Genomic DNA, 19,897 nt, shown 5'->3' with positions numbered 1-19,897 from the left:
AATAACCTCCACCTCTAATAACCTCCACCTCTAATAACCTCCACCTCTAATAACCTCCACCTCTCACAACCTCCACCTCTAATAACCTCCACCTCTCACAACCTCCACCTCTAATAACCTCCACCTCTCACAACCTCCACCTCTAATAACCTCCACCTCTCACAACCTCCACCTCTCACAACCTCTCCCTCTAATAACCTCCACCTCTCACAACCTCCACCTCTAATAACCTCCACCTCTCACAACCTCCACCTCTAATAACCTCCACCTCTAATAACCTCCACCTCTCACAACCTCCACCTCTAATAACCTCCACCTCTAATAACCTCCACCTCTAATAACCTCCACCTCTCACAACCTCCACCTCTAATAACCTCCACCTCTCACAACCTCCACCTCTAATAACCTCCACCTCTCACAACCTTCACCTCTCACAACCTCCACCTCTCACAACCTCCACCTCTAATAACCTCCACCTCTCACAACCTCCACCTCTAATAACCTCCACCTCTCACAACCTCCACCTCTAATAACCTCCACCTCTAATAACCTCCACCTCTAATAACCTCCACCTCTCACAACCTCCACCTCTAATAACCTCCACCTCTCACAACCTCCACCTCTAATAACCTCCACCTCTCACAACCTTCACCTCTCACAACCTCCACCTCTCACAACCTCCACCTCTAATAACCTCCACCTCTCACAACCTCCACCTCTAATAACCTCCACCTCTCACAACCTCCACCTCTAATAACCTCCACCTCTAATAACCTCCACCTCTAATAACCTCCACCTCTCACAACCTCCACCTCTAATAACCTCCACCTCTCACAACCTCCACCTCTAATAACCTCCACCTCTCACAACCTCCACCTCTAATAACCTCCACCTCTAATAACCTCCACCTCTCACAACCTCCACCTCTCACAACCTCCACCTCTAATAACCTCCACCTCTAATAACCTCCACCTCTAATAACCTCCACCTCTCACAACCTCCACCTCTCACAACCTCCACCTCTAATAACCTCCACCTCTCACAACCTCCACCTCTAATAACCTCCACCTCTCACAACCTTCACCTCTCACAACCTCCACCTCTAATAACCTCCACCTCTCACAACCTCCACCTCTCACAACCTCCACCTCTAATAACCTCCACCTCTCACAACCTCCACCTCTAATAACCTCCACCTCTCACAACCTTCACCTCTCACAACCTCCACCTCTAATAACCTCCACCTCTCACAACCTCCACCTCTCACAACCTCCACCTCTCACAACCTCCACCTCTAATAACCTCCACCTCTCACAACCTCCACCTCTCACAACCTCCACCTCTAATAACCTCCACCTCTCACAACCTCCACCTCTAATAACCTCCACCTCTCACAACCTCCACCTCTCACAACCTCCACCTCTAATAACCTCCACCTCTAATAACCTCCACCTCTAATAACCTCCACCTCTCACAACCTCCACCTCTCACAACCTCCACCTCTAATAACCTCCACCTCTCACAACCTTCACCTCTAATAACCTCCACCTCTCACAACCTCCACCTCTAATAACCTCCACCTCTCACAACCTCCACCTCTAATAACCTCCACCTCTCACAACCTTCACCTCTAATAACCTCCACCTCTCACAACCTCCACCTCTAATAACCTCCACCTCTCACAACCTCCACCTCTAATAACCTCCACCTCTCACAACCTCCACCTCTAATAACCTCCACCTCTCACAACCTCCACCTTTAATAACCTCCACCTCTCACAACCTCCACCTCTCACAACCTCCACCTCTAATAACCTCCACCTCTCACAACCTCCACCTCTAATAACCTCCACCTCTCACAACCTCCACCTCTAATAACCTCCACCTCTCACAACCTCCACCTCTAATAACCTCCACCTCTCACAACCTCCACCTCTAATAACCTCCACCTCTCACAACCTCCACCTCTAATAACCTCCACCTCTCACAACCTCCACCTCTAATAACCTCCACCTCTCACAACCTCCACCTCTAATAACCTCCACCTCTCACAACCTTCACCTCTCACAACCTCCACCTCTCACAACCTCCACCTCTAATAACCTCCACCTCTCACAACCTCCACCTCTAATAACCTCCACCTCTCACAACCTCCACCTCTAATAACCTCCACCTCTCACAACCTTCACCTCTCACAACCTCCACCTCTCACAACCTCCACCTCTCACAACCTCTCCCTCTAATAACCTCCACCTCTAATAACCTCCACCTCTCACAACCTCCACCTCTCACAACCTCCCCCTCTCACAACCTCCCCCTCTCACAACCTCCACCTCTCACAACCTCCACCTCTCAAAACCACACACTTTCCAGCTTTTTCTTTCTTTTTTCTTTCTTTCTTTAGCCAGACATGTCAAGACATGTTAAGTCCCGTTGGTGTGTGTGTGTGTGTGTGTGTGTGTGTGTGTGTGTGTGTGCGTGTGTGTGTGTGTGTGTGTGTGTGTGTATGTGTGTGTCAGTGTGTACTTGGCCTGTGCCCTTCACTGTGAATCAGGTCTGATTTGTAACCCATATTGAAATACATTGAATACATATTGAAAAAAGAGAGAAAACGAGAAAATTTGATGCATGCAAAATAATGCAAATTTGCAGTCTGGTACAAACAGGCCACACTGGTATTCCAGGCTGATGGGTCTGGAGACCCGAGTGGTCCCCCCCCTCCACCATCCCCTTCCATCTCCCCTCGTCCTCTCACCTCTTCTTCTCCTCTCTCCTCCTCTCCTGGCTTGACGATGTCATTATTATCCCTGTCCCGTGTCTTGATCAGCAACGTCAACATCTTTCATATTGACGAATGTGCTGTCTGCTTGCATTGTGCACAGAATGCTTTACAGCCCAACAGAGGACATGAATCACTCTGGACCTGCTCCACACACACACACACACACATGCTCTCTGACTGTCTGTTTCTCTCCAGCACACACACACACACACACACACACACACACACACACACACACACACACACACACACACACACACACACACACACACACACACCTGCATGCCTGTGCTCACACATTGAAACTCATACATAGAAATCAGACATACAGACACACAGTCTCATGTATACACACATACACACGTGTTCAAGTGAATGCTTTCAAGCACACACACACACACACACACACACACACACACACACACACACACACACACACACACACACACACACACACGCACATACATACACACACACACACACACACACAGAATTTGCCCCTGGCCATGAGCTTCTCCCATACAGTGTCTGACATGTACATGTGTCTCCACACTCCTCTGAGAATTGGGCCACTTGTGATGAAAGCCGACGTTAGACTTCATTAGCAAATTGGCAGCAGTGCCTGTGTGTGTTCACATCCATATGTGAGTGTGTGTGTGCGTTTGTGTGTGCGTTTGTATGTGTGTGTTTGTGTGTGTGTGTCTGTGTGGAGCAGTGACCTGACTGTGTGTGTGTGTGTGTGTGTGTGTGTGTGTGTGTGTGTGTGTGTGTGTGTGTGTGTGTGTGTGTTGAGCGTCCAAAATGATGTGGAAGTGAAATGCCAGAAATGGTTTCAGACAGGATGTTTGTTGAGGTGGAGGTGTGTGTGTAGAAGTGGAGGTGTGTGTTGAGATGGAGGGGTGTGTGGAGGTGGAGGTGTGTGTTGAGGTGGAGAGGGATGTTGAGGTGGAGGGGTGTGTGAAGGTGTGTTTTGAAGTAGATTGGTGTGTGTGTCCCTGGACTTTATGAGATAAGATTCCTTTATTGAAATCCATGGGGGAAATGTAAAATATTTGATGAATTTGATGAATATATGAATGGAAAATAATTTTTAAAATAACAAATTGTCTCTCTCTCTCTCTGTCCTCCCAGATGTCAGCAATAGAAAGCATGGCAGAGAAGTTGGAAACGTTCAGCTCGTTGAAATCAGACGCCAGTGACATCATGCGCTCAGTTCCCTCCATGTTTGATTTCCGAGCTCCGCCCACCACACTGCCAGAGTCTCTGCTACGGAAGGGCAAGGAGCGCTACACCTGCAGGTAACCATAACAACAAAAACATTCCTATCACACACACACACACCAGCCGTGCCACGCTGAGTTCAGCCAGCTACAAGAAGCCATTCCAATACATGTGTGAAACATGTCGTCTTCATCTGCTACTGTATTGTAGTATGTCTATTAGTGTGTGTGTGTGTGTGTGTGTGTGTGTGTCTGTGTGTCTGTGTGTCTGTGTGTGTATGCATACATGGGCATGTGTGTGGGCTTCTTAAGGGTTTTGTCTGTTCTGAAGAGGAGTTTTTTCCCTATACAGATACTGTGGCAAAATATTCCCCCGCTCGGCCAACCTCACACGCCATCTCAGAACCCACACAGGAGAGCAGCCATACAGGTAAGACACACACACACACACAAACATATATTGATAGTTATATTGGCTTGTGTCTGTGACGTGTATGAGAGTGTTTGCGTGCATGTGTGTGTGTGTGTGTGTGTGTGTGTGTCTGCACATGCATGCACGTGTGGGAGTTTTCTAATACAGTGACCGTAGAGCAGCTTTGTGAGACATGTGTCTAATTGTTGTCCTTGTGTGTGTGTGTGTGTGTGTGTGTGTGTGTGTGTGTGTGTGTGTGTGTGTGTGTGTGTGTGTGTGTGTGTGTGTGTGTGTGATCTCCACAGATGTAAGTACTGTGATCGGTCGTTCAGTATCTCCTCAAACCTGCAGCGGCACATTCGAAACATCCACAACAAGGAGAAACCTTTCAAATGTCACCTGTGTGAGCGCTGCTTTGGCCAGCAGACCAACCTGGACCGACATCTGAAAAAACATGAGAACGGCCATTTATCAGGTATCTCACACACACACACACACACACACACACACACACACACACACACACACACACACACATATACACACACAAACGCGCGCACACACACACACACATACACACACACACACACACACACACATACACACACACATATACACGCACAAACGCGCACACACACACACACACACACACACACACACCTTAACTTTAGCTGTCAAATTCTAGTGTTAGGTAACTCAGAGACACTCATGCTACACCAATGTGTCGTTGCGTGTTGTTGCGTGTCGTTGCGTGACTTTGTGTGTCCACGTGTGCAGGCACGGCGATGTCATCGCCTCAGTCCGAGCTGGACAACAGCAGTGCGATCCTGGACGATAAAGAAGACGCATATTTCAACGAGATCCGCAACTTCATCAGCAACAGCAGCCAGCGTGCCGCCTCGCCACCGCACTCCGACGAAGGGTAATCGTCATCGTCGTCTTCAGAAACATCCGCGTTGTAATCACACAATCAGAGAAACAGCAGAGCCATTCTGTTGTCCGTCCCTGGGTTTGATTAACAAGGAATAATACTACATTATATTTAGATCACACTTTACAATAAGACACATGAGAGAGTAACAGCCACAAAAACACCTTCTGAAAGGTCAATGGTGGTTTATGAGTCACTTATGAAACTTCTATGAAGTCTTTTAATCAGGGAGCTTTTGAAGTGTAACCAGATACCAAAGTATCAGAGAATCAGTGACCCCCTCTAGATCAGCTTGGCTTTTCAGCGCTGTGCACACTCACTCATTCTCACACATACACACACACACACACACACACACACACACACACACACACACACACACACACACACACACACATACACACACACACACACACACACACACACACACACACACACACTGTAGTCTATTAGTCTGTCAGTCTTCAGTTCACACCGGTTGCTGGAGGCAACACATGGAGTGGAGGAGTAATTATACACAAACACCAGTGTGCAGACTGCCTCAGACCATATTAATTAACCTTCATCTGTGTGTGTGTGTTTGTGTGTTATTAATTTCCCTGTCACCGATGGCCTGTGAGAGTTACAGACAGGCAGCTCGGTCTCCAGGTGGATGTGTTCAGTGATTGGTTCGTTGTGAGCACGTGCAGTAACGCCGTTGCCTCCTGCCTGCTTGCGCTGAGCATAATTGGGTCTGATTATTGCGCTAATCGTTTCACTGCGATGATCATCAGCTTGGCTGGAACTCTGAGTGGTTCTCGTCATCTGCGTGCATGCATGCTTGTGTGTGCATGTTTGTGTGGTGTGTGTGTGTGTGTGTGTGTCTGGGTCTGGCTGTCAGACAGATTCAGAGGCAGATAGAAATCTAACAGGCCTGGGTTCGATTTTTTTTCTCCCTCTCATTAAAATAGTCCTGAGTATGGGAGGTAAATCATCGGGTTTGTGGTATGTGTGTGTGTGTGTGTGTGTGTGTGTGTGTGTGTGTGTGTGTGTGTGTGTGTGTGTGAGTTGGGGTGTGTGTGGTTAGCAACAACCCACATCTGGTCTCAACATGTGTTTGTGAACAGGAAGTAGGTGTAGGGGTAGAGGTCAGAGGTCATGGAGTGTTTCCTGTCAAAGTGACTGCTCCTGATAGATACTTTATCCTCCACAAATTACTACTGCTCCCCCCTTTAATTAACCAATCTGTTTTCATCATCATGCCAAACCCCTTCTCTCTCTCTCTCTCTCTCTCTCTCTCTCTCTCTCTCTCTCTTTCTCTTTACCTCTCTCTCTCTCTCTCTTTCTCTTTACCTCTATCTCTCTCTCTGCTTCTCTCTTTCTCTCCCTCTCTTTCTCTCTCTCTCTCTCTTTCTCTTTACCTCTCTCTCTCTCTGCTTCTCTCTCTCTCCCTCTTTCCCTCTTTCCCTCTCCCTTTATCTCTGCTTCTCTCTCTGTCTCTCTCTCTCTCTCCCTCTCTTTCTCTCTCTCTCTCTCTTTCTCTTTACCTCTCTCTCTCTCTGCTTCTCTCTCTCTCCCTCTTTCCCTCTTTCCCTCTCCCTTTATCTCTGCTTCTCTCTCTGTCTCTCTCTCTGTCTCTCTCTCTCTCTCTCTCTCTTTCTCTTTACCTCTCTCTCTCTCTCTCTTTCTCTTTACCTCTATCTCTCTCTCTGCTTCTCTCTTTCTCTCCCTCTCTTTCTCTCTCTCTCTCTCTTTCTCTTTACCTCTCTCTCTCTCTGCTTCTCTCTCTCTCCCTCTTTCCCTCTTTCCCTCTCCCTTTATCTCTGCTTCTCTCTCTGTCTCTCTCTCTCTCTCTCTCTCTCTCTCTCTCTCTCTCTCTCTCTCTCTCTCTCTCTCTCTCTCTCTCTCTCTCTCACACACACACACACACACACACACTGTTCGTTCATTTGTTATTCTGTCTAGTTTGTGGCTGATGATGTATCTCGTTGTCATTTTTCCCTCATTTTACACCAGTTCAGCTATTCTCATCATGTTTTGGTGTTTTTCAGTCTTGCTATCAAATGATGTTCCTCTGTGTGTGTGTGTGTGTGTGTGTGTGTGTGTGTGTATGTGTGTGTGTGTGTGTGTGTGTGTGTGTGTGTGTGTGTGTGTGTGTGTGTGTGTGTGTGTGTGTGTGTGTGTGTGTGTGTGTGTGTGTGTGTGTGCTCAAGTCCAACCCCTTATCCTCAAATCCATTATTTCCTGTCCTACCATGGGCTGTACCATTGTTAATCACAGATCCTAGATTTACAGGTATTCCCGGGTGGGGGGTGGGGGGGGGGGGTATCTGCAGTTTAGATGTTCTTTCTCTCCATCTGTTTCTTTCTCTTTTTCTCCCTCTCCCTGTGACACTAGGTGATGCACACACAGGTTTTTGGGAAATGGCAAAAGACATCCAGGCCCAAAATGAGTAAATTACTTGTGATGCAGTGCTGTGACCCATTTCCTCTAGGCAGTGTTTGTATTGTGTGTGTGTGTGTGTGTGTGTGTGTGTGTGTGTGTGTGTGTGTGTGTGTGTGTGTGTGTGTGTGTGTGTGTGTGTGTGTGATAGATGGCAAATGCTCATACGAGAGTGTGAGAGAGCACTAGGGATCATACAGGGGTGTGTGAGTGAGTACTACGGATCATACAGGAGTGTGTGAGTAAGCACTAGGGATCATACGGGAGTTTGTGAGTGAGCACTAGGGATCATACAGGAGTTTGTGAGTGAGCACTAGGGATCATACAGGAGTTTGTGAGTGAGCACTAGGGATCTTACAGGAGTGTGTGAGTGAGCACTAGGGATCATACGGGAGTGTGTGAGTGAGCACTAGGGATCATACAGGAGTTTGTGAGTGAGCACTAGGGATCTTACAGGAGTGTGTGAGTGAGCACTAGGGATCATACGGGAGTGTGTGAGTGAGCACTAGGGATCATACAGGAGTTTGTGAGTGAGCACTAGGGATCTTACAGGAGTGTGTGAGTGAGCACTAGGGATCATACGGGAGTTTGTGAGTGAGCACTAGGGATCATACAGGAGTTTGTGAGTGAGCACTAGGGATCATACAGGAGTTTGTGAGTGAGCACTAGGGATCTTACAGGAGTGTGTGAGTGAGCACTAGGGATCATACGGGAGTGTGTGAGTGAGCACTAGGGATCATACAGGAGTTTGTGAGTGAGCACTAGGGATCTTACAGGAGTGTGTGAGTGAGCACTAGGGATCATACGGGAGTGTGTGAGTGAGCACTAGGGATCATACAGGAGTTTGTGAGTGAGCACTAGGGATCATACGGGAGTGTGTGAGTGAGCACTAGTGATCGTATGGGAGTCTGTGAGTGAGCACTAGTGATCGTATGGGAGTGTGTGAGTGAGCACTAGGGATCACTGTAGGGATACGGCCAGTTACTGTCTCTGCTCTCACTAAACATTTGCCCTATTAGATGAACAGGAGATAAAGCAAGAAATAAACAAAAGCATGAGACAAGGTCTTCCACCAGGGGGAAGAGAGAGAGAAAGCGAGTGAGAGGGGGAGAGAGAGAGAGAGAGAAATGAGAATGACACAAGCACAGTATATAAATGGCCTGCTGTCAGCTCTGTCAGGCTCACCCACAGACACCGTCATGGCACAGGCCTACACACAGAGGGATATATGTGTACACACACACACACACACACACTCACACGCACACACACACACACACACACATTCAAACGTACACACACACATACTCACACGCACACATACTCACACACACACACATTCAAACGTACACACACACACACACATACTCTAACACACACACATACTCTAACACACACACATACACACACTCACACAGATGCACAAGCTAAGCACAAATGCATTCTACTTCCATTCAAGCACATCACTGTGTGTGTTTCTGTAGCATTTTTGTACATGGTTTTACTCGTATGCCTTTGTCAACCATTTTGTAATATATGAATTACTAATAGTTACTAATATTAATAACACATTTCTTTGGAGTGCACAAGGTAAAGGCTGTTTCATATTTATTGTGCTTTTTTCCTCTCATAGGTTGAATGACAACCATTTTGGGGGGGAGAAAGCCATCACCAATCAGGGGTCACATGACGTGGAGGAGGAGGACGGGGAGGAGCATGGGGCAGAGGAAGAGGTAGCAGAGCATACCGTCGCTGCTGGCAACCTCACTGACAAGGCTCCGCCCAGCAACCTGGCCGATGACATCACTGACGACCTAGACTTTGATGGGCCAAACCATCTGGACATGAACTGCAAATCTTCACCACAGAGGTGAACTCAGACATGCACAAAACCATTATTAAAATACATCCAGAAGAAATTAATTACCATTCACACAGAACACACAGAACTATGCACACACACATTTTGTAACAGATATGCCATGACTGTCGGCTTCCTCCAGGTTTGATGAGGATGATGAGGATGAAGAGCATAGTGGCTTCTCCACACTGGATCACATCCGTCATTTCAGCATGGAAGAGGCAGAGCTCAGTGATGGTGACGTCAGTGCATTTGGCTCCGCCCACTTGACGGAAGCTGTGAAGCAACCACTGTACAGAAAGTCCAAGTCACAGGTATTGTCACGGCAACATACATAGGCAGCCATTTTAAATAAGGAAATGCTTTTTATATATTTGACAAGGCAGTCAGAATCAGAAGTGAGCTACTTCCTAGAATCAATCTCAGTCAGTAATATGCCCCAAGATAATTATCCAATCTGGCTGTACTATAATGTTTAATGAATTACATATCATATGCTACTAATTAGTTAATTAATAATTACTGATGTTATTATGAGGCAATTATTGTAATTATTGTTGTCTGTATGACCCCCAGCAGCTGGGACCTAGCTTTTATCTTCAGAAAGTGTGTGTGTGTGTGTGTGTGTGTGTGTGTGTGTGTGTGTGTGTGTGTGTGTGTGTGTGTGTGCAGGCCTATGCTATAATGGTGTCTGTCTCTCTGCAGGCCTATGCTATAATGGTGTCTGTCTCTCTCTGTCTCTCTGCAGGCCTATGCTATAATGGTGTCTGTCTCTCTCTGTCTCTCTGCAGGCCTATGCTATAATGGTGTCTGTCTCTCTCTGTCTCTTTGCAGCCCTATGCTATAATGGTGTCTGTCTCTCTCTGTCTCTCTGCAGGCCTATGCTATGATGCTGTCCCTGACTGATAAGGACCCGCTACCTGCCACTCCACACGCCACCTCCATATGGCATGCTCTCGGACGCACGGCCGAGTCCAACGCCATCCAGTCCCTTAGTCACGTATGATGACCCCCATGGCTGTGCCAGTGACCTCCCCACCATGACCTATGACCTCTGACCCCAAACACAGGCACTAGGACCAAACTACTGGCCTTGACTGGGCAGATAGAGAACCACATTCCCTGGGGGATAGAGCTCTTTGTTATTGTGAAACACTTGTCTTGGTCCATGGTCTACACACACACGCACACACACACACACACACACACACACAAAAATCAGTATAAAGTAATTTACTTATTAAATAACCTGACAAACGATTGATTAACTGATTGGTTTTATTCAAATTATTGACTTTTATGGAAATTTACAATGACATACAATGATTATGATCATGAAAATGATGATGAAAGCATTAATAATAACAACCATATTTATTCTGTCCAATTTCTACGTTTTGCACAGCAATGCCAGCTGGTGAATCAGGAGGGAAAGGTTGCTATAGTGTTGATATTTGTGTGTTGGATACTTCCAGGCTGCCTGTATATATAACTGTTGGAGGCCCTGTACAATCTCCTTAAGAGTCTTCCACATGAAAAAAAGATCACAACAGTATCTGTGAATGGATGTGGCTGAATACTCACTCTCTAACACAAAAATACACAAACACACACACACAATTTCAATCTCTTCTAAAGGTGCACGTGTGTGTGTGTGTGTGTGTGTGTGTGTGTGTGTGTGTGTGTGAATTTGTAAAGTGTGTTACTTGTTATCATGGTGCCACATCATGCCCTTATTGGTCGTCCCACCTGTCTACACCAGTGTAAAACACGCCCCCTCTACTCACCTACTCTAACAGCCAGGCTTCTGATTGGTTGAGGAACCTGGCTTCCTTTTCGGCTTCCTCCTGTTACCAAACATGACTGGGGCGTTTCTAGGATCAGAAACCATCTGGAGCTTCATGGTGCTAGTTAGCATGTTCAAAAGTATCCTTTCCAAAATAATTTTTATATAAGTTTTGATATTTACAAGCAGCAGTTTCTCTGCTCTCCCTTTGAAGATGATCATGTAAGACATTTAAGACAGAGATCAAGCTGTTTAACAAATTATACACACTGAAGCAACGGACAGCAACATTCTTACATTTTACACATTGTCGTTCTGTGTCCTACACATTATTGTCTACGTTATGTAAATGCATATTTTGGACATTGATCCTTCCTATAATCTTCATTCAGTTCTATAACTATATGGTTTCACAGTCATGAATTTCACAAATTCACAATTTACTGTCACCACAGAACAGCAGCATAGCATCTAAAAGCCTGTAAAATCAGGGCAGATAAATGACAGCATTGGAACTGTCAGGGATCTGAGGCTGATACTGGTGCCACTCCCTTTAAACCTTGTACAGAGACAATGACAATTAGTCATTTTTAAAGGATACATAAAAATGGGCAACTGGCATTTAAATTTATTGTATAATATATTTAAACAAAATGATGGGGCCATAAGAGGTAATGTGGAAACTGCTCATTAGCATATACACATGCTAATCTTTCAAAAAGATGTAAAGATGTGGAGAGTGTGTAACTATTCTCCGACTATGTCCAATGAAAGCACTGCATCTTCAACCTGGTCTCCGCCCAGTACCTCTGTGCTGTCCAATGACAGTAGAGATGTTTTCTGTAAAATATGTTTTTGTTTTGTTGGGTTTTATTATTATTATTATTATTATTATTATTTGGTTTTTCTTTTTTTCTGGAGAAAGGTTGTAAAAAATAAAAAATGTTTTTGTTTTTCTAAACTGAGAAAATAAACTAGCATAAGTACTGATGTTTGTAGAAACTGAGTGAAGGGCATTCTACCGTTTCCTTGGTAACCCTCTTCTTTATCCGGTCAATAATACCACTAAATAGCTTGTATGCTAGCCGCTAGCTGTTCCATTCTTGTGTGTCGTTCATTTCTAGACAATCAGTACACACTTTTTAAAATTATTTTGTTTTCCTTTTATTCTTGGTTGATGTTGTTGATGTTATTGCTGTGTATGTTGAAAGGTGTATTTATTTCTTGACAAACTGTAGTTTGTTTACTGAATAGCACTGCTCTTGAGCTCTCCCTTTTGGTGAAACGGGAGAGTGACTCCACGGTCTGCTGGAGTCTGTAGAATACAGTATGTCTGCGTGCCAGATAGTATTAAACGTTCATTCCATCTTATACTTCTAATGAAACTGGTAAATGATATAGTTATTACGTAGGGGTTTTTCATTGTTTTTGCCTTTTTGTATGACAAGTTCATTGATTCAAGTGTAAGATATTAAAAATGGAGGGAACGGGGCTAAAAAATGAAAGAATAAAAGCAGCTGGTAATACTTCTTCATAAAAACGCATGATCAGTCTGGCTTAGAATTGTAACTGACATTTTCTACGTTTGTCTGCAAGCTTGTGTGACGTTTTGGGTCTCTGTTGATTTGTGGTGCCGACTGTATGATAAATAGCAGACTTTATTCGTTCACATACTGAAGGACCAGAACATTTCTATTTTTTTCTCTTTTTCTGTTTTTATTTTATTTTATTTTGGTTTGTTGTTGTTTATAATCCCATTTTTAAGAGTAATTGGCGAGTTGAGGTACTTTGTTTTAATGCTTTCTACGATGTAACTGTATTGCATTTCAAATCAGTAATGTGGGAGGAGCTACTCAGAAATAAAGCACTCCAGTGTAAACCCGTGGGTTCTTTCAAGACTGCCATTACCTCATTGTTACTCTTCAGTAAGTGATGTCTTTCCATCTTCCCTCCCCTCTCTTATCCCTCCGTGCCTTTCATCGTCTCTCTCACATCTCTTTTCTTGGCCTTACTCTCTTTCTCTGGATCATGCTTTTTCTAACTTCCACTTACTACCTAAAGGTGATTTTATTATGTCCACTTATGGAGACTTACTGGCAAAGAGTCAATTTACACACATATGCACAAACACACACAAGAGCAAGAGCAAATGCATGTAATGACAAACTTTCATGATATAAAGTGCTTCATTTGTATGTATACACACAGACACACACACAAATACGCATTATCTCAAACACGCACACACACACACACACACACACACACACACACACACACGCGCGCACACACACACACACACGCACACACACACACGTGCACACACACGCACACACACACACGTGCACACACACACACACACACACACACACACACACACGCGCACACACACACACACACACACACACACACACAGTAGCTGCCAAAAGCAGCACAATGCTGAACCCAGGTCACTGTTCCCACACAGCACTACTGTCCCTCTGCCAGAGAGACGGAGAGGGAGAGAGAGAGCAGACAGATGACGAAGGCTAAGGGAAAGATGGAAAAAGAAAGGCAGAACAGCAACAGAAGAGTGGTGGGAAGGAGGGAGGAAGGGATAGAGAGAGAGGGAGGCATTGGTGCTTCTCTCGTTTGTTTGAGACGAATGATGGATGAGGTGGAGAGATGTGATGACCTGGCTCATCGCTCAAGCTCTCATTGACACCCCAAATCCTACTGACATCTTCTCACACACACACACACACACACACTTAGAGACTCTCAAGCTCTCATTGACACCCCAAATCCTACTGACATCTTCTCACACACACACACATATACACACACACTTTTACAGAGCCTCAAGCTTTCATTGACACTCAACATCCTACCATTTTTCTCAATCACAAACACACACACAGTTTCAAGTTCTCATTGACAGTCCACTTCCTACTGACATCCTCACACATACAAAATCTCATACACACACACACACACACACAGTCTCAAACTCTCACTGGCATTCCACATCCTACTGACTTTGGCCTTTCTCTCTCTCTCACACACACACACACACACACAAACGCATGCACATACAGCCTGAAACTCTTATTCTGATCAAAGGTAGTCCAGGGATCTCTCCTGCACAAAGCCATTTAAAACACACCAGCAGCCAACACTACAAAACACACAACTGTTGTCTTCTTTCAATAAATCCTATCAATAACTACATCCCTCTTTGTTCGGGGAAAGCGTGCATTTTTCTGTGTGTGAGAGAAAATGTGTTTTGAGAACACTTGGGGAAAATTTTGTTTGTATTTGTTCTGGGGGAAAAAATTGGTTTTTGTACTCTTAAATGAGACTTACTCAGCTCTCACCCACAGACAGGCAAGAGCTCCATGATTACATTGGAACTGGTGAAAATGGTCTCAAAATGTTGGGCCATCAGGGTCATTTATAACCCGTTCATGCAAACTGGATTTGTCCAGTATTCTGTACACACTGCAGGTGCATTAATTTAATCTAAATCAGTACAACCTGGACTGACACAAACAGCTTTTTCTTGCCGCGATTTGAGTTGAGCTGGATGAAATTGAATTGTAAGGTATGATGTCGTTCTGTGTGCCTGCATGCATGTGTGTGTGTGTGTGTGTGTGTTTTGGCCCTGTGGTCATGCAGTAAAAGTGGTGTCACACTCTTCAGTAATTGATGGGCGGGAGTTTTTTCCCCGATGGTCAGCGTAACCCGTTGGTCGCTCTGCTCAGCAGGGTGTCCAGCTTTGATGAGGTCATCACGGGTCAGTCAGCTCTGATGAGGTCACGGCAGGTCGTCCCACTTTGATGAGGTTGGCTGGAGTAGGGTGTGTGTGTACTGCAATGGTGTGGAGGTGATAATAGGTCTGGGGTTGAACCAAAGAGGATGTGTGTTTGAACGAGTGTGTATGTGTGTGTGAACACAACAGTCAAGTGTACATAGCCTGAGGTCTAAGAAGAGAGCAAACATGCACCATTACTGACCAGCTGTTTTGTGTGTGTGTGTGTGTGTGTGTGTGTGTGTGTGTGTGTGTGTGTGTGTGTGTGTGTGTGTGTGTGTGTGTGTGTGTGTGTGTGCTGGGAGGGGGATTGTGGGTATCAGGGTATGTCAGAGTGCACGACCTGTACATTGCACTCCACAGATCAACATTTATATACTTAATGTTTTATCATCTCCAACAAGCTCAGATACATTGCATCCCACCAGCTCTGTGTGTGTGTGTGTGTGTGTGTGTGTGTGTGTGTGTGTGTGTGTGTGTGTGTGTGTGTGTGTGTGTGTGTGTGCATGCATGAGCATGTGGGATAAAGCTCCACCAACCATCCCACACATACAGTATATACACACACCCTCTTGACACACGCTTGCACCCACTTAAGAAAGATATACTCATCACAGTATATGGCACAGGGGTTCTCTCATACACAACTAACATAATGACACTTCTGGCATTGGGACAGGACAGCCACATCCACATATGTTCATGCACAGACACACACACAGATATACGCACACCATAACATGGCAGGGCTGTGGTTGGCACACCCATCATGGCTCCTGGGAGCTGAGTGGGCCCTGCTGGTACTCTCTCCCTGATTATCTTGGCAGCACCACACGTCCTTCATTCTGCCAGGAGAAATCCTGCATCCACCTCAGAACCATCTCACCCTGACACCATAGCTAACAGAACCATTTCACCCTGACACCATAGCTAACAGAACCATCTCACCCTGACACCCTGCCTAACAGAACCATCTCACCCTGACACCATAGCTAACAGAACCATCTCACCCTGACACCCTGCCTAACAGAACCATCTCACCCTGACACCATAGCTAACAGAACCATCTCACCCTGACACCCTGCCTAACAGAACCATCTCACCCTGACACCATAACTAACAGAACCATCTCACCCTGACACCATAGCTAACAGAACCATCTCACCCTGACACCCTGCCTAACAGAACCATCTCACCCTGACACCCCTTAGCCAGCAGGAAAAACACAGGCTGAAGGACTGGAAAATAATTTTACAAATTAATTGGTGTTTTCTTGGCTGCCATAAACATTTTTGTCCATTTAACCTCATACTGTAAGTTAGCAGAACGCATAACAGATGGATTGTTCTGTTAACATGCTATTAGACTTTTTAAGAACAAAAAAATGAGGCTGCTAGATTACTTACACACTTAAGTGTGCTCAACTGGGCTCAGGATGATTAGCAAGCCAGTGGTTCAGTTTGCTCTGGTACAGTGTGGGTGAGGTCTTATCAACCTCCAAGTTCCTCTTCTACACTTATGTCAGAGTATCACCATCTCATAATCCTTCAAGTTAAGTTTTATAACAGCAAAAGCTAGTAGACTGGTAAATTGGCTTGAAATCAGTATGTCCTATTTTTCATTACAATGCATTCAGTAGCCCGGCCACAATACGTTCAGTACTACAAACCGATCAGTAACTCGAACAATATACGCACAAGCACACACACACAACATATTTATAACACTTTTTTGCTTATTTATGTATTTATTTTTTTTTCTACGTTTTTATTGACGAAGCCAGACGCAGCTGTTGCTGCTGGACCGAGTCAGCTCATGAAAAGCAGCCGTCGTTAAAACGTCACGTTTTCATTTAGGTATTTGTTGTGATCCCCCGGGAAACGGGTCATTAACGTTATTGATGGCCACTCAGCGCGAGCTGCGGATACCAGCGTGCATATGGTTTTAATAAGACAAGATCAGTCCAAGCGCGCGTGCAAGAGCTCGGGACGCGGGGGATCCGATACGCTGGTAAAAGCGACAAGTGCGTTGAGATCTGTGGGGTCCACTGAGCGTCAAGGTTTAATTCCTTAGAAGTGCCTCATTTATATATGTATCGATGATAAACACAATTAGAAAACATCTACCAAGTCATATACTAATTATGTGGGGACGCACTTTCATCCAAGGGCTTACAGACTTTGAAATTATAAAATGTTATTTTCGTTATTTGGTACAGGAATAGCAGGCCTGCGCAGGCTATTAATAAATAGATACATGATTTGTGTATGCGTGTGTATGTTGAACTGGATACATTCAATGTACTACACACATTGCAAGTGAATTCAAATCTAAATCGGAACAAACCGGATTGACACAAGCAGCGTTTTCCTGCCTTGATTTAAATTGAACTGGACAGAGCTAAATTGGAAGGTATAGTGGTACTGGTGGTGGTAGTAGTAGTAGTTGAAGTTGTTGTTGTAGTGTTTGTGTGAAGCATTTGCCCTTTAAGAGTGATGTAAGCCCACCTAATATATAATATAAAAAAGCAAAACTGGCTTTCTAGTCAAATAAGACTATTTGATCATTTCCGCCATTTCTCTCCTGGCGGTTTACGTGTGTCTCGAGTTTTGGTCCGTCTGTAAGATTTTGTCACGCAGTTCTGGTAGGACAATAAAGTTGAACGCAAGTAATTGCCGCACATTCAAGGCAACACGCCCCCTAGTGGCGTAATGCTGCATGTGTCTCCGAAGACATTTTCCTCAAAAAATGCTGACAGCGACAAGAACTTGTAAGTTCAAGGAGTGCCTGACTCCGCTGTGCCGACACACACGTACTAAACCTCGCAAGCAACTGACGAGTTAAAGATCCCGAGGACTGGATTTGGGTCCTCCTGCTTTAAATGATCCTTAAATAATTGCCATTAATTACTGGGTGTTGAAAACTACGGTAGTTTTGTCCGTTTTCCACTCAAGAGATGTCACCTGATTTTATCGACCACGGGGGTTTTGTCGGGGATTTCCGACACATTAACACACCCGAGGGTCTCTGACACATTAACACATCTAGAATACACTTCATGCATTCTAGAGATAGCGCTACAAAAACAGCGCAAGAGCAAAACACAAACAAACAAACGTGCGACTTTTACACCCTCCCCGGTGTGACTCGGTGTGGGAGAGTTCGCAGATACCCATCTCACTCTTCCACAGGCCCTGGCATTCAGGGTTTGTTTTTCTAGCCAACAAGCGGCCCAAATGGAGCAACACTCGCTCAGGCGATTTCCCTCGGCCTCTTTTCAATTTGATCGCCGCCTCCGTCTCTGACAGCGCGAGTTCAAAAGGCGCACGGTCCTCCGGGAACGCGCGCGCACGCGAAAACGGAGGAGGAGAGACGGCGCGAGGAGCTTTAATTCTCCTCGGCGTGAAGACAGCGCGGTGATAGAGTCGCTCCGCTGACACTTTACGCGTCATTTCAGCACGAAAGTGGCCCAGATCGCATCTGACCTCCACGGGTTATTTCACAGACTCCGTGCGCGCGCGGCCCGGGACTGACCCGATCCCACGGTCTTTGAAAGCGTCTCGCGCCGGCGCTCTGCCGCGGATCAGCGCCTGTCCGCGCGCGTTAAACGATATCTGTATCACAGAGAAACCTTGTAAATCATCCGGGATTTGAGCTGTAATTCTGTCATACACACATGCTTGATATAAATCGTTAGTGTTGCGTTTAGAACAGACGTGCTTGTTGTAAATGTCCGTTTGGATATAATAAAGGCAACTTTTACACACCAAAACGTTCATGATCTCAGTTTTGACTTCTGGTCCGCTAACACGTATCTAGACGTGTACATGTAGCTCTAAATATTTCAATATGCATTTCACAGTCTCTGGCGATTGCTGACTTCTGGAAAGGAAAGCTAAATCCATCACGAATGCTGTTTTATGTAAAGCGACACGTGGTTTAAAATGTCTGAAAAGGAGTCCTATAACATTTGTTAGAGACACGGTTACTTATTTAGGGCACATAGTAGTTAGAGGAACATATAGACCATTGAGGTGTGTGTGTGTGGGGGGGGGGGGGGAGTGAGAGAGAGGGAGAGACAGAGAGAGAGAGCATGTGTGTATGTGTGGCATGTGGAGAGATTGAAGTCATGGTGTGTAATTTTGTGGCCACCCAGTGCTTTCTGGATGGATGGTCCTCAGAGGCCTGTTTGACTGGTGTCAGGTGTGTGTGTGTGTGTGTGTGTGTGTGTGTGTGTGTGTGTGTGTGTGTATGGTCTCTGAGGCCCTGCTTTGCCAGAAACAGGTGTGTGTCATCCCTGGCTGAAGGCTTTCTCTGATAAACATTATTGAAGAACATCTGTCGGCTGTCACAACACAGGGCAGTCCGAGAAGCCTCTCCATCCATCAGTCCAGTGGCTCTGTCCCCCACCAGCAGCCCAGCCAACATCACTCACACTGGGCAGCCAGTGGAAGGCCACAAGGGTCTCTGCCTGGTGCTAGAACCTGCTGTGATGGTCCACCGCACTTGAGAAATCCTTTAGGGAAAGTGTTATGGCAGACACACATACACACACACACACACACACACACACACACACACACACACTGGCAAAAGCTGTTCCACTCAGGTGAGCTGTCAGTGGATGACAGGTGTAGAGAGGTGACCTCTCCTGCTTCACCTCAGCATTTCATTCAAGAGGGGATAGGACAGACC

At 45.6% G+C, this 19,897-nt stretch overlaps 1 protein-coding gene across 7 annotated transcripts in view; it reads left to right on the top strand.

The window, feature by feature from the left end:
* The window catches only part of mecom (MDS1 and EVI1 complex locus), a 30,721-nt gene extending 17,423 nt beyond the window's left edge, over positions 1 to 13,298 (top strand). For all 7 annotated transcript variants that reach the window (XM_076976350.1, XM_076976346.1, XM_076976345.1 and 4 more), the window contains exons 10-16: positions 3,913 to 4,079; positions 4,354 to 4,431; positions 4,719 to 4,888; positions 5,191 to 5,335; positions 9,399 to 9,635; positions 9,769 to 9,940; positions 10,504 to 13,298. In XM_076976350.1, the coding sequence (XP_076832465.1) occupies positions 3,913 to 4,079; positions 4,354 to 4,431; positions 4,719 to 4,888; positions 5,191 to 5,335; positions 9,399 to 9,635; positions 9,769 to 9,940; positions 10,504 to 10,632 (1,098 nt within the window). In that variant the 3' untranslated portion in view covers positions 10,633 to 13,298. The remainder of the gene's footprint in view (positions 1 to 3,912; positions 4,080 to 4,353; positions 4,432 to 4,718; positions 4,889 to 5,190; positions 5,336 to 9,398; positions 9,636 to 9,768; positions 9,941 to 10,503) is intronic.
* Positions 13,299 to 19,897: the final 6,599 nt, after the last annotated feature.

The sequence above is a fragment of the Brachyhypopomus gauderio genome, chromosome 16 (genome assembly GCF_052324685.1).
Source record: "Brachyhypopomus gauderio isolate BG-103 chromosome 16, BGAUD_0.2, whole genome shotgun sequence".
NCBI classification, from domain to species: domain Eukaryota; kingdom Metazoa; phylum Chordata; class Actinopteri; order Gymnotiformes; family Hypopomidae; genus Brachyhypopomus; species Brachyhypopomus gauderio.
The sequence above is the reverse complement of the archived record's forward strand: the minus strand, read 5'-3'. Positions and strand labels throughout refer to the sequence as shown.